General features: G+C 41.2%; 1 protein-coding gene across 5 annotated transcripts in view; it reads right to left on the minus strand.

Moving 5' to 3' along the window:
- Positions 1-15,342, minus strand: part of UBN2 (ubinuclein 2) — an 855,287-nt gene that overhangs the window by 684,481 nt on the left and 155,464 nt on the right. For all 5 annotated transcript variants that reach the window (XR_013262361.1, XM_077452498.1, XM_077452497.1 and 2 more), the window contains 2 exons: positions 784-921; positions 574-683 (listed from right to left, as the gene is read on the minus strand). Coding sequence is in view for 4 of the 5 variants with exons in the window: in XM_077452498.1 (XP_077308624.1) it covers positions 574-683; positions 784-921 (248 nt within the window). In the remaining variant the exon portion in view is untranslated. The remainder of the gene's footprint in view (positions 1-573; positions 684-783; positions 922-15,342) is intronic.

Here is a 15,342-nt window from a genome sequence, read left to right on the forward strand (position 1 = left end):
AAAACTGTGCTTGTTTGGTTCAATATACTTCAATGGAGAAGCTGCAGAAAAGCATGTAATGCATTTTTGCAGCAATTCGTTTGTTTTTTTAAATCATCTCATCAACAAATTGGCCAAAAAAAAAAAGTTAAAAAAATAAAAAAAGCAAACGCAAAAATCAACATGCACAGCAAAAAACACTGCATAAATTGATCAAAAGCAAACTGCATAGGTGTGTACCAAGCCTTATGCTGGCCACACAGATCTTTTTGCAGACAAGAATATTCATGCGAAAAATCCTTGTACATTCGCTGAACGAACTAATCTATTAACCGAAACAATAATCGGCCAACTAATCCATTGTGAAAATAATCGTTAGTTGCAGCCCTACTGAGATCTATTAAAAGTGGTTTCTGGCTTACTTTTGTTTGCATTCATATTGACTTCTACAAGGTGCAGACAGTTCTGCAGACATAGGAGAATAGAATTACCCAAATTTACCCAAACTATGTGTGAAAAAAAGCTAGCCAAGAAATTCCAACTGCAAGGCTTACCTATAGGTTGGCATTAATACCTTTGCAAATTCATACATACCCCAAAGGTTTCTGGACTTTCAACTTTCGTGATGGCTTTTCCTTTTCTGTTAACTCATCTTTTCTCTTGCGTTTCTTGATGGACCGATCATCATCATTTAAATGAGCTACCTTGAAGCAAAAAAGTACATTTTTGTCAACAACTTAATGGAAAATTAGCAAATAAGGCAAGTTAAAAAGAACACTTCAGAAAACCTTTAAGCATTCTCACTTTAGATGATTTATGCTTTTTGCCTTCAAGAAAATCCTCATTTTCAGAATCGGATGCTTGTCGAAACTGCAATGTTCCTGTGTTGATATAAAAACCTCCATATTTTGTAGTTAGTGAGGCTGGGACCAACTCGTCATACTAGAATGAGAAACAAAATGTTTTAGATGTTGCATTTTATTTACTTTTTTCCCCAATGCAAAAAACAAAAAAACAAAAAAAAACACAAGATATTTTAAAGATATTCAATAAATCAAGGCTACCCATTAGATGCATTTAAAAAAAAAACTTTTTTCAAAACAAATTCACAGAATTTTGTCAGAAGACCTATATTAAATGTCTACTGCAAGCCATTTTAAATATTTACCAATTCTTAGACGCGATGGCTGCATTACTTTCCTTAAGTTTTAATGTATTCTATTTCCATCTGCTGATATAGCCAGTAAGTGTTTTTCTAAAAAATAAGATCTTTAGCAGAGGTATCAATTACGATGAGACAAACCATTTATCAATGATGGGGGTGCATCCCAATGATCAGCTTTTATGTAAAACCTCTATCCCAAAAATCACATGAAGGGTGTAACATATTTGGCGACCCATCGCAATTTGCTACGGAAGTGACTGTTGCCGCCATCTTGCCACACCCGTCCACAGTAAGGATCCACTAAGAAGGGATAAAACAGACATGTTACACCCACCGGAGTTTTGCATTTTACACGTATAACAGTAAAGTCAGTTTATATAGTGAAATACAGGACTTAGAACTCTGTCTGACTACTTAGATCTTGAATTTTAAAAGCAGCAAACTTCTGTCAGATTAGCAAACCTGTGAGATGAGTAGGGTTGCCGCTGCTTTTAAAATTCAACACCTAAGTAGTCAGACTGCATTTTAAGTCCTGTATTTCACTATATAAACTAACTCACTGTTATAAATGCATCTAAAATGCAAAACTCCGGTGGGTGTAACATGTCCACTTTACCCCTTCTTAGTATATCTTTACTGTGGACGAGTGTGGGGTGTAGCAAGATAGCGGCGATGGAACGCCACTTCCGTAGCAAACAGCGATGGGTCGCCGAATATGTCGTTACAAGGGCTAGCTTGTGGCTGGCTTCAGTTTATTAATGCATCTAAAATTAACTAGTGCATTTAACACTCCCCTTCCATACTGACAACGCTGCTGTCCAAATGTGCCCTTTGTGCGCATTCATCCAGAGTGGGGGCACTCTAATACAGGAGGTGTTCTACTGGTCAGATCACCAAGAAAAAAAAAAAAAAGAAGAAGAAAGGGGGAAAAGCCTAAAAAAGAACCAATGCTGTCATATCTGATTGGCAAGCTGTAATATATATTTTTGGTATATTACACTAAGCCTATACAGCCACTTTAAGGTGATTGGACACCACCCCCTCCCCCCCACCACTTCTTTTGAGACTTCAATTTTTTTTGCTCGTCTCCTGTAAGTTCAACAAAAACCGTCTGACAGATGGCCAATGTGTACAGCAGCCTGTCTGGTTTCTGTTGAACAGGAATGCTGAAAAACCAGCAGGCGACCAGTGTGTTCTGGTGGTCGAACAGTTCCCCTGTCAGAAATAGCTCAGCCGGGAGATCGTAGAGTTAGTACAGAGAGCTTCTCACAATCTTCTCAGATCTAATGTGTGTAGTTAGCCACAGGGTTCAAAACAGGTCCAGAGCTGTGGTCCATTCCTACGGTTACCAGACCCTATAGACCCCTTCAGAGGGTATGCCCACTTTGACAGGTGAAAGGAAGACCCATACAGGGACCAGTGACGTGGAATGGTAAGACAGGTTTATCCAGTATCAAACTATTACTGTAGTCCTATACTAAGAATGAGTTGCAATACACCTATAATTGTCTCCTGCTTAGTAGAAGTTAGTTACATAGTCTGGTGGGGGGATGATAGATATAAAATAAAAATAAAATATCCAATAGATTTCGTTCCACTTCACAATTGTGTCCCACTTGTTGGTGATTCTTCACAAAAAATACAATTTTTATATCTTTATGTTTGAAGCCTGAAATGTGGCAAAAGGTTGAAAAGTTCAAGGGGGACGAATACTTTCGCAAGGCACTGTATATACATACACACACGCACACACACATTATATATATATATATATATATATATATATATATATATATATATATATATATAAAAAATACACACACACACACACACACACACATACATACATACATACATACATACATATACACATATATATATATATATATATACACACACACACACACACACACACACATATATACATACACACACACACACACGGATGAACTGAGACCTGAGTGGCAGGAAACCCATGTGGGAGAATTGACCAATACTCAATTGCTGTGGTCAATGAGAGGTCCCTCATAAAAAGGGGGGGGTCACATGCTCTGAGGGGGGAGTTCGAGGTCCAGAGGTTCAGGACCGGAGGCCCAGGAGTTGAGAGATCCCAGAGCCGGATGCAAGTCCAGGAAGTCCAAAGTCTGGCCCCTGGGAGAAGTCAGCATGTAGCACTGGAGGAAGACCAGGTGTCCCATGCGGGGATGTACTGGACAGAATGGAGGAGGAGGAGGAGGAAGTAGGAACTAGGCCAAAGGAGAAACCTGGGAATCGACTTTCTGTGAGTAGAACATGGACTGTTGATTGGGAGAGAGCAACGGGAGTGCAACCCAGTAGGACTAAATCAGTAACTTAATACTGTGTTATCCAATGACTACAGTATTAAGCAATTTTCCAGGACTGAGGGAGGTTTGACAACACAAGTCATGGAAATAGGCAGTGTGGCCTGTGACTTTGGGGGTCAAAATCCACAGCATTATTCAGATTAATGCTTATATGTTCATATTGGAAGTGCAACCTGAGATAGGAATTGGAACCAGGAAACGATTGCTATAAGGGACTTAACTAACAAATGCTACAGCTACAAATTCGTACCCTTTATGACCTAAAACTGGGGTCGGATAGGGCATCTCTTACAATCTATTGGACAGCCCATCCATTTATGCCCAGAATAACGCATTATAAAAGCCAGAGTTCTGACTGTGTGGTGTCATGTAACTGCATCGAAAGCAGAGCCATCTGACACAAGGTAATGAACACAGTGCCCACAGACACACACAGTACAGGGGTTGACAAATTTGCTTGGAATCTAGGAGCCAGCTAAAAAAGTTAGGAGCCGGGTCCGTGATGGCGATCCGGACCTGTCCCTGGCCTGACATGGAGACAAGTGAGGGGAAGATAGCCCCAAGCCCCCCACCTGTCTCCAAGTCATTGCCCCCCATAGCTCTTAGAGGGACATTTTATTTATTTTTTTCAAATGACAATTTTTTTTTTTAAATTGCATTTTAGTGTAAATATGAGATGTGAGGTCTCTCTGACCCCAGATCTCATATACAAGAGGACCTGTCATGCTTTTTTCTATTACAAGGGATTTTTACATTCCTTGTAATAGGAACAAAAGTGACACACATTTTTTTTTATTTTTTTTAAAGAACAGTGAAAAAAATAAAAATAAAAGTTAAAATAAAAAAAAAATATTTTAAACGCGCCCTGTCCGGCCAAGCTTGCGTGCAGAAGCGAACGCATATATGAAAGCGGTGTTCAAACCACACATGTGAGGTATCGCTGCGATCGGTAGAGTGAGAGCAATAATTCTAGCCCCAGACCTCCTCTGTAACTTAAAAAGTGCAACCTGTAGAATTTTTTAAATGTCGCCTATGGAGATTTTAAAGGGTAAAAGTTTGTCGCCATTCGATGAGCGGGCGCAATTTTGAAGCATGACATGTTTGGTATCGATTTACTCGACGCAACATTATCTTTCACAATATTAAAAAAAATTGGGCTAACTTTACTGTCTATTTTTTTTTTTTTTTTATTAAATACATTTTCCCCAAAAAAGTGCGCTTGTAAGTCCGCTGTGCAAATACGGTGTGACAAACAGTATTGCAACGACCACCATTTTATTCTCTAGGGTGTTAGAATAAAATATATATATAATTTTTAGGGGTTCTGAGTAAAGGGAAGAAAGATAGGCTGGCAGACAGGGAAAATTAGCATTACATCCATTAGCATTGCTGGTTGTAATTCCAACGGCCACCACAAGAGGGCGCCAGATTACAGAAGGAACCATAGGATCGTAGAAGGCCTCAAAGCCGGGGGCTAAATTACCGGCCGGCGGCGGCGCGGCCCGACGCGATCGCGCCGGGGGGGGCCACGGAGACAGCATACCCCCAGCTGTGCTGCCCCAGGCGCCAGGTCTGGAATTCTAGTCGCAAATGCGACCGGGCGCCCGGGTTTTGTCGAGCCCTGACACAGTATAATATATATCTCCATCTCTAATATATATATATATATATATATATATATATATATATATATATATATATATATATATATATATATATATATATATATATATATATAAAAAATCAGGAAACAAGGGATTATGTTTGATATTACTCACTTTAACATTTAAACTTTCACACTTGACATTAACATTTCCACCATTCAGAGCCTAGTCTCAACTGGAAGACCAGGAGCATCACACCACAGGTCTCACTGTTACCACCAACTTTCACCCAGAGCCCTTATAAATTTACTTAGGAACTTTCTCCCACCCTTATTACAACAGGACAGTCAATGTGGGGTTGATGTGTATCCTCCTTCGGACACACTTACCCTGTTTCCGCATCCTACTCCGTGAGTATACCACAAGAGAACACTCTCACAGAGCACTGAAGGAAAAACAGGAGTACACAAATCATGGGGAAAAACTCCAGGAAACATTTGCTCTGTCAATGGCTTGTAAGGCACTCAAATGCTCAAAGTGATGTTGCACCAAAGCAAGACACTGCCCTCGGCATGTAGTTCTAGCTCCATCTAAGGCATGCAACAAGTGCCCTATTTGACCAAGGAAGCTTTCACTGTAAATATGTCAGAAATCCTCAGTTGGAGGTGAAATCACCGCTCTTAGAAATAGATAAGACATACAAATCTCTGAAGACCCAATGTTAGAAGAGGCAATGTTATAGATGCCTCTCATACACCTGATGCTATGCTTTCATGCAATACGCTTTCCAATGAAGACATTCTCACTTTTGCTGTACGAAAAGCCTTGGTACAGTCACACTTGATTCTCCAGTCTCGTCAGGCCCCTATGGGTGCCAAGAGATGTAAAGTCTACAAAAACATTGCCTATTAATGAATAGAATGGGCAATTTAAGATGATTGGATTTATCCTGAAGGTTTTCACCCCTCTAAAAATCATTGCAGAGCTATATACAGTGGAAAAATAATTCACTAAAAAGTGGACTGTTCTAGTAGTAGACCCTGCGTAGTCTTAAACCTATTACTGTGCCTATAGAAGATTCTCAAGACAGAAAATTTGAGACACTTTCAAAGCGGTAGTAAACTGCAAAAAAAAAAAATCTTTACCCTGCAAGAGTAGAATGTGCTAGTATGCATTGCATACTAGCACATTACAAAAGACCTACCATAAAACGAAGCCCTCCAGCACACCCGCGACACAGCTCTCTCATTGGACGTCATGTCATCCATTGAGAGTGCAGGGCACATGCGCTGGTGAGGTCACCGGCTGCTACTAAAGAGGAAGTGAAGTCCCATGCATATATTGTACCTACAGGTAAGCCTATAATAAAAAAATATGGAAAAATTTGTGCATAAAATCTAGTAGGTTGCCAGTATTCCATTTGACATAGTGTACATACACATTAAAATAATGTGGCGCTCCAAATAGTGAAAAAATACAAAAACTGTGGAATAAAAGTGAATATACTAGAACCAACAAGATCATACAAACGTGAAAGTTCCCGGGATAAATTAATCCAAAAGATTCAAAAAAGTTCTTGAACAAAAAAAAAAAAAAACGTGCAACATGAAAATAAATCCTGTATGGAAAAAGTCTCACACTTCTCCCGGTGAGATCAAACTTGATCTTGTGTATAAATAAAAGAGAAGGTTAGCATGCTTACCGAACTTGGTGGACTCATACTGTGCAGCATAGGAGTCAAATAGGCATTGGAGAGGGGAAACAGTGAAATACCGTATAGTGGGTTTATTGCAAAGACAGGGCGTGGACAATTAAAAGATTCCATAAAATGCTGGTATCCTTCAGTGATAAAAACAGTGTGCAGTAATTACAGGAGGGGGTGCTGCTGCATTAAAAAAATGTTTTCACCTTAATGCATAGAATACATTAAAGGTGAAAAACCGCAAAGGTTTACAGACCCTTTAAGCTCATAAATACAGCATGTCTCAAGCTGCGATACTCCCCTCTTTATAGAACCACCACACCAAGGTGGAACGCATCGGTCAATTGCCAAGAATTGGTTACTAGTCATTTCCTCATTATGGAATCAGACGTAATGCTGAACACCACCATGTTTCTTGTCATCACTTTTTATATTTATATTTTTTCACTGGCAACAGTTAGGTTTCATAGATCAAATGGACACCAATTCGAGTGCCATTCCACCACCCAATGTAGCCAGTGTTCAGCCTAGTAACCCCTTGGGAGAGCAACACAACCCCAGAGTTGGTAGACCACAACAACGTGACCCACTACTATAGAAAGGGAGGTGTTCCAGGTTTTAGAGCTCCAAACAACCATAATCAGAACTGAAGGGTCAACATAGAAATAACCTAAGATCTTAGGCATGACCCGAGCCCAAGACATCATTATGGACCATACCATAATTATGGATCATCTAAAATTATGGTAGACCACCCCCTAGGTCTCCTCCCAGACCTTATTATCCATATATTAAGGACAGACCTCCCCCCAGGGCCCTAAGCAAAGCTATGATGGTAGACCAGAACATCCCCACCAACATGGAGGTTAGTCGGTCCCCATCTACAATAGATTTTCTCCATTGACTGAAGAAAACCAATATTCTAACTCCTATCCAGATATGGAGAAAGAACAAGATTAGTATGACCGCTCCTCATATAGGAATCTACAACCAAGATAACCCCAACTTATCCAATAGCTGGGTCTTTCCCGGGGAAAGTCCAAATCAAAACAAAGTCCAGAACCAGGAGAAGGACCAGAGAGGGTGGAGAATCCAGAGGAAAAAGTAAAAAGGACATAGTTGGAGCAGACATTTTTAATCTTAGCAAAATAGGCCTTACAAAATAAGAAACCACAATTTTACATTAAGGTTTAAAATATGTCCCACGATATTCACTTACAAACCCAGTGACTAATCATAATAGATTGGATGCCTCCGGACCCATACACTCGGAACTATCCAATCCTTCTTTGTTTGATCCCATTGTACCAGTTTCCCAGTCAATTTGTGTTAAAGATATAGTCCTTAAGGATCTCGATGTTTTGGCAATCAAAAAACCTCTTCATAATCCAGTGGTTAGAGCAGGGTTAAAACAGTTAAGCGAAAGAAAAGATCTCGTAGTCCTCCCTACCCATAAAGGCGGGGGCACAGTTGTATTCGATAAACACGACTACGAAAGTGAAAATGTTAAAAAATCTGAGCGATCAGGATACTTATTTTGCATTAAGTTATGATCCTACAAATAGGTTTAAGAGAGAATTGGACACCATTATTAAACAAGGTTTTGGTGACTCCATTCTTAACAAAAAGGAGAATGCCTATCTGGTCCCACTAGCCCCTCGCATTCCAACCATTACCTCCCTAAGAGCCATAAGAACAACCAATCCCACTGGATGTCCCATCATTAGCAGGAATGATTCAGCGACATGATGGATTGGTAGGTATACTGATTTTTTACCTACAACCCCAAGTTAAACAAATGCCCTCTTATTTAACCACTGGGCACGTAAACCCCCTTTCTAACCAGACCAATTTTCAGCTTTCGGTGCTTTCACAGTTTGAATGACAATTACTCAGTCATCCAACACTGTACCCAAATGACATTTCTGTCCTTTTTTTCACACAAATAGAGCTTTCTTTTGGTAGTATTTAATCACCGTTGGGGTTTTTTATTTTTTGCGGCATCAAAAAAGACCGAAAATTCGGTAATTATATATATATATATATATATATATATATATATATATATATATATATATATATATATATATATATATATATATATATATTTTTTTTTTTTTTTTTTTCCTTTTTTATTATTTATGGCAGAGTACTGAAGATTATTGGCACTGAGTAGCGCTGTGGGCACTACACATCCAGCCCACAGCACTGCTGCCATCTCTCCCCCTCTCACTGTACCGATCAGTACAGAGAGGGGAGGGGGAACCGGCATCATGACGTGACGCTGGTTTGCTCAAAAGTGATCGCGCCATCATTTGACGGAGCGATCACATGGTAAACGGCCGCTATCAGCGGCCGTTTACCGTAATCCTGTGGTCACTGATGTTCCCGGGTGCGTGCCCCAGGGGGCGCGCAGGAGCAAGATTCTGGGAGGACGTCCTACAGACGTCCACCCAGAATAAGCCGACCGCGCTGTAGCAGTCTTTTGGCTATGGCCCGGTCGGCATGTGCTTAAGACAACAAGGAAACCATTCAACTTCTAGCTGGTACCCATCTTTCCGGAGGGTTGTATACTAGTTACTGCTGATGTAGCATCCCTATATACTTGCATCTCCCATCAGCTTTGTTTTGAGGCAGTCCCGTATTATCTAAAGATTTAACAATATCACATAAATCAAAAATAATTATGCAATTACTGACTTTTGCCACAAGTCACAATTACTTTTGGTTTAATGGCCAGTTCTATATCCAAAAGAAGGGTGTTGTCGTGGTGGCTAAGTTTGTCCCCAGTCTGGCCAATTTGTTTATAGCCAGGCGTGGTCTATGCTCATAGCAGACCAGATGCTTCTTTGGTCAAGCTATATAGAAGACATCCACCTCTGGAATGGCAGCCTTGACTCATTACATTCATTTATCAATGTTTTCAATGGTAACAAGGGCTATTGTTGTCCTTTGAGCCTAGTCAATCGAAAATTCATTTTCTAGATTTGGTCATTAAGGTGGAGGATAATAAACTTGCCACTAGTACTTATTTTAAGCCAACAGACAGGAATTGATATATTCCCATTGACAGTTATCATAGAAACTGCGCTCTGTCCCTCAGAGTCAGTTTTTAAGGCTCCGACAAATTGTACCAATCTCTGGAATATTGGAGGCACAGGCAATTACAGTTAAAAAGAAATTTCTGAAAAAGGGTTACCTCCAAGAAGACTTAGATCAAGAAATCCATAGGGTACAGGAATTAGATAGAGATAAAATATTTTTAAATACCTCTGGATATAAAAAAAAAAAAAAATGGTAGTCTCAGGGATCCCAACTTATCTCTCCATATTTTTTTTCATTTTAACATAGTCAAATCAAGCATATTTTTAACAAGCGCTTGGATGTCGAAGAATGACCGCATTATAGGACCCTTATTACCTGATAAAGCCAATGATATATATAGGGGAGCTCCTGCCCTTTTTTTTTTTTTGGAAAAGATTTTTTATTGCACACATAAGTATTATACAAAGCAGTACACCAGAGACAGGTATATCAGAATCAATACAAGGAATCAACATTCATTAGGAGCAATAAAGATTGTATATATCAATTTTCACATGTCTGAGCCAGTGATGTCTACACTCCCATCATACACTGAAATATATGTGAATTTTCTTTTTTCAAACATAAAACTAAAACCGAGACCCAATTAAATAACCCCCCTAGAGAAAAATCTTCCTCCCTCCCTAAAATGGTGTCTGCTTTCCAGTGTTATGCTCAGTAGGATACAGAAATCCCATCTCTGTCCACTTTAAAGGAGGTGTACCCACTGCTATGCCACCGTCCGAGTTCCAAAGATTGAGGGTAATCCCAGACAACCTAATGTTCGAACAACACTCTTCTTCCAACATAGCCTCAGAGTCAACCCATCTAAAGCTCACCTTACTAAACTTCTTGGGAGCCCCTCTAGCTTCATAGGTCATTTTATACATCAGTACATCCGCATTTGCTATTTTTTTCCACATGCCCAGTGTTAACCGTTCATCATGAATCCAGCAATGAGTTTCCTCACAACAAAAAACAGGATCCTGAGGAACAGCTTTGTGTGCCCATTCATCTCCTCTTCCTCCAAGACCACAAGACGACATCGTAGAGGAGAGCAAATGTTGGGCAAATCAAAAATGATCTGAAATAAATTGAGTCACCTGCCACCATAATGGTCTCACGTTTTCGCATTCCCAGCCCATAAGTAGGAAAGTACCTTCCGCCCCCTGCATTTATGGCAGATAGCCGATTCCCTCCTTTGCATGCGGTAAAGTCTAGCTGGTGTATAATACTGTTGCAGAAGGTAACGGAACTGAATAATTTTGTCCGTGGAGGAGACAACAGACACCAAATATGTATCCAGTACTTCCTGCCACATTTCCTCAGACAACGCCGGGACAAATCGCCATCCATCTCCTCATGGGCCTAGTAGTTGTAGTCATCGCCCCCAGGCCCATTGCTTCATAGTATCTAGAGATTTGCTTAGCTGGATCCAGATCAATCAGAACCTTCTCCAAATCCTGAACCATAGTTTCACACACATAAACCCCACCCCCCCCCCCCCCCCGAACTGTGCAATCGCTGCATGGCACAGATGCGCATAGCAAAAGACCCAGGTCTTTGGTACTACACATTTTTCCCTTAGTTGTATAAAAAGGTACAGAGATGATTATCCTAAGATATTTTATGCCATATTTAGCCCATCTGGTAACTTAAACTCCTTTAGGGTTTTATTACACCATAGGGGACTATTTGGGGATAGCCACAGGGGATCATCTTTCCTCCATTGTGAGCATAGGGGGAAGACTTTCCCAGGTAATGCCATAATCTATCCTGCCTTCCTCCCTGGGATCCCTTTCCTATATCACATTTTGTAGCGTTTCCTGTGAGAAAGCCACTGCTGCCTCCAGTAGGGTAGTGGCATTGGGCATTTGCGGAAAAAGTCGCCAGTGCAAAAAATAGGATTTTTAAAACAGCTTACCTGTAAAATCCTTTTCTTGGAGTAAATCATAGGACAGAGTCTCAAGTAATTACTTGGTGGGTTATAGGCCTACCTTCAGGTGTTGACACTGGTATAACCAATACAGGAAGTTGACTCCCCTATATAACCCCTCCTCCTTCCAGGAGCACTCAGTTTTTGTAGCCAATATAAGCAATATACTCTCATCCCATAAAACAGAGGGGTGGGAGCTCTGTGTCCTATGATGTACTCCAAGAAAAGGATTTTACAGGTAAGCCGTTTTAAAAATCCTATTTTCTTTATCGTACATCATAGGACACAGAGTCTCAAGTAATTACTTGGTGGGATGTCCCATAGCAATGCTACTTGAGGGGAGGGAGACACAACCCGTAGGGTAACCCCCAGACCTGACTTTTGGCAAAAAACCTGGACGAGGGCGTAACACCACTCTGTCCTCATGAATAATCAAATATGACTCTTTACAAGAAAGAGCAGCAAATTCTGAAATCCTCCTTGCTGAGGATATAGCAAACGAAAATATCAGCTTCCTAGTCAGGACTAAGGGAACATGCTGCAACGGTTCGAAAGGCTGTTTTTGTAACACTGCCAAAAACTAAATTTAAGTCCCAAGGGCTTAAGAGTGATTTAACTGGCGGATTAATCCGCAGCACTCCTTGCATGAAGCCCTGGACTAAAGAATGCATAGCAAGCAGTCTTCGAAATAAAAATTGATAAGGCTGAGACTTAGCCCTTAATAGTACTCAGGGCCAACTTCATCTCTACGCTTAATTGTAGAAAGCTAAGAATTCTGCCTATGATATATCTAGGGTACCAACCCTTGGACTCACACCAGGAAACTTAAGCTTTCCAGGCTCTATAATATATAGCTCTAGAAGCTGGCTTCCTAGCATTAATTAAAGTAGAGATAACTGACCTGGAAAGCCCACGTTTATTCAGAATGTGGGTCTCAATAGCCAAGCCGTTAAATTTGGCGTTCGTAAAGTAGAATGGAATATCGGCCCCTGAGATAGCAGGTCTGGCTTTATTGGGAAGAGCCCTGGACCCTGCACTGCCATCCTTACGATCTATGCATACCATGACCTTCTGGGCCATGCTGATGCTACCAGTATTACCGATTTTCTTTCTAGCTTGATCCTGCAAAGAACTTGCGGTATCAACTGAAATCAGGGAAAAGTGCATAGATCAGTAAAAACTGATCCCGTGGGGTCGCCAACGCATCTGTTCCATATGCGAGTGGGTCCCCTGTCCTGGATGCAAAGTTGACTAGCTTAGTGTTGAATCTGGATGCTAGAAGGTCTACATCCGGAGTCCCCCATCTTTGGCAAACAGCCTGAAACACCTTGGGGTGAAGAGACCATTCTCCTGGGAATAACTGCCGGCAACTTGGATAGTCCACCTGCCAGAATCTGGTTCACCTCTCTGAGCTGAGAGACTCTTGGTGACCCCTTGTGATTGATACATGCCACAGCTGTGGCATTGTCAGACTGGACCCTGGCAGGACAATTCTTTAACCTGGAGGTCCAAGTTTCTAGAGCCAGATACACTGCAAGAATCTCTAGGATGTTGATGGTCAAGGTTCCTACTCCCCAGCCTGAAAGGCTGGCATCTGTAGTTACTGCCTTCCAGATAATTGATCTGAAGGACTTTCCCTTCAGCAGGTTCCAAGATAGTAACCACCAGCTGAGGCTTTGGGACACTCATGGGGACAGCGACATTGGCAAGTCCAAAGCTTGAATCGTTTTGTTCCAAGCAGACAGAATACTGCTTTCAGTTTCAAATGAAATTGAGCATAGGGAACTGCTTTGAATGAAGCTACCATCTTCCCTAACAACCTCATGCAAAGGCGAATTGAAGGATTTCTCTTCGACCTGATCATCCTTACCAGCTCCTGTTTGGAGCTGATCCTTGCGGGAGGCAAGAACACCCCTTTTCTGGGCTGTGTCTATGATCAGGCCCAGATACTCCAGCCTTCTTAGTGGCTTTAAGGAGGATTTCTTTAGGTTGAGAATCCGACCCAAACCTTCCAGGTAACTGCTTGTCATGGCTACACCTTGCTTCAAGCAAGCCACTGACTGGTCCATTAACAATAAATCGTCTAGTAAGCCAAGAGAGTTATGCCCTTTGCCCTTAACCTGACTAGAGGTGGGGCTAATACCTTAGTGAATACCCGAGGTGCTGTAGCAAGCCCGAAGGGCAAGGCTATTAACTGAAAATGCTTCTGTTCTACTTTGAACCGCAGAAACCTCTGGTGAGGAGGAAATATACGGACAAGCAGCTATGCATCTCTGATGTCGATGGACACCAGAAGTTTTTCTCCTTGAAGGATGGAAACGACTGACTCCATGCAAATGGAGCGGAATTTCAGGAACCAGTTTAGATTACGTAGATCTAGACTTGGTCTGATATCCCCATTTGGCACCGCAATTAGGTTTGAGTAAAACCTCAAACCTTGCTCTTGTTTGGGAATCTGTCTGATCACCCTTGGAGCCAATAATCGGTCTAATGCTTGCAACAGGGATTGCCTTTTCCCTGGATCCTTGGGAACGTTTTATCTCAGAAAACGAGATGCTGGAAACTCTCAAAGCTCTAGCTTGTATCCTAGAGACACTGTGGAGAGAGTCCATTTGTCCTGAATCTCCCTTTGCCAGACTTCTGAGTACATCAGAAGTCTCCTCTCTCCCCCCCCCCCCCCCCACCTTGGTGAGAGGAGATGCCTCTTCATAAGGAGGTCTTGTATTCTGCATTGCAGACTTGTAGCCCCAGATCTTCCTTTATGCCTGGTCTGATGGCAGAGGCCGAACAGTTTAAATGAAAGACGCTTATATTTTCTTTTGACTAGCAAAAGAGAACTATTTCCGCTGGAAATTGTTCGAATGTATTTATCCAAACTATCGTCAAATAATCGTTCTCCCTTAAAGGGGAAACTAGTTAGAAGGTTCTTACAAGGTGTCTCAGCTGACCAACCCTTTAACCAAAAGGGTCCTTCGCATATGTACAAGTACAAATGCAAGGCGTGATGAATGGTGAATAGAATCCTTCATAGCGTCTACAGCAAAGCATAATGCTTTAGGTAGCTCGGCCAGTTCCTGTGCTTGTTGTGCAGGGAGCTCATCTGAGAGCATCTGTGAACTGGTCCTTTAAGGACTGACAGATGCCTATAGCTGCAATTGCAGGCTGAGCAACAGTACCTGCTAAGAAAAAAGGTATTTTAAACAGACCTTCCAACTTCTTATCTGTTGGATCTTTAAGCATAAGTGCATTGTCCACTGGGTAAGTAAAAAAAAAATATATATATATATATTTATTTTTTCACATTGCAAATTGCAGTGTCAGCTGCTGGAACTTTCCATCATTTAGTAAATCTTTCTTCCATAGGATAGAGCTTTGCGAGTCTCTTTGGAAGGGAAAAAATGCTTATATGGATGATCCAATTGGGTATAAATAAGCTTTTTTAGTAATGCGTGGACGGGAAACGCATGCAAAGGCTTCAAAGAGCCCAAGGAAGAGACCGACCCTTCAGATAACTCTGTTATGGGTAG

This window comes from Lithobates pipiens, unplaced genomic scaffold (assembly GCF_037356315.1).
Source record: "Lithobates pipiens isolate NorthernLeopardFrog02 unplaced genomic scaffold, aLitPip1_a1.2 Scaffold_23, whole genome shotgun sequence".
Lineage (NCBI taxonomy): Eukaryota > Metazoa > Chordata > Amphibia > Anura > Ranidae > Lithobates > Lithobates pipiens.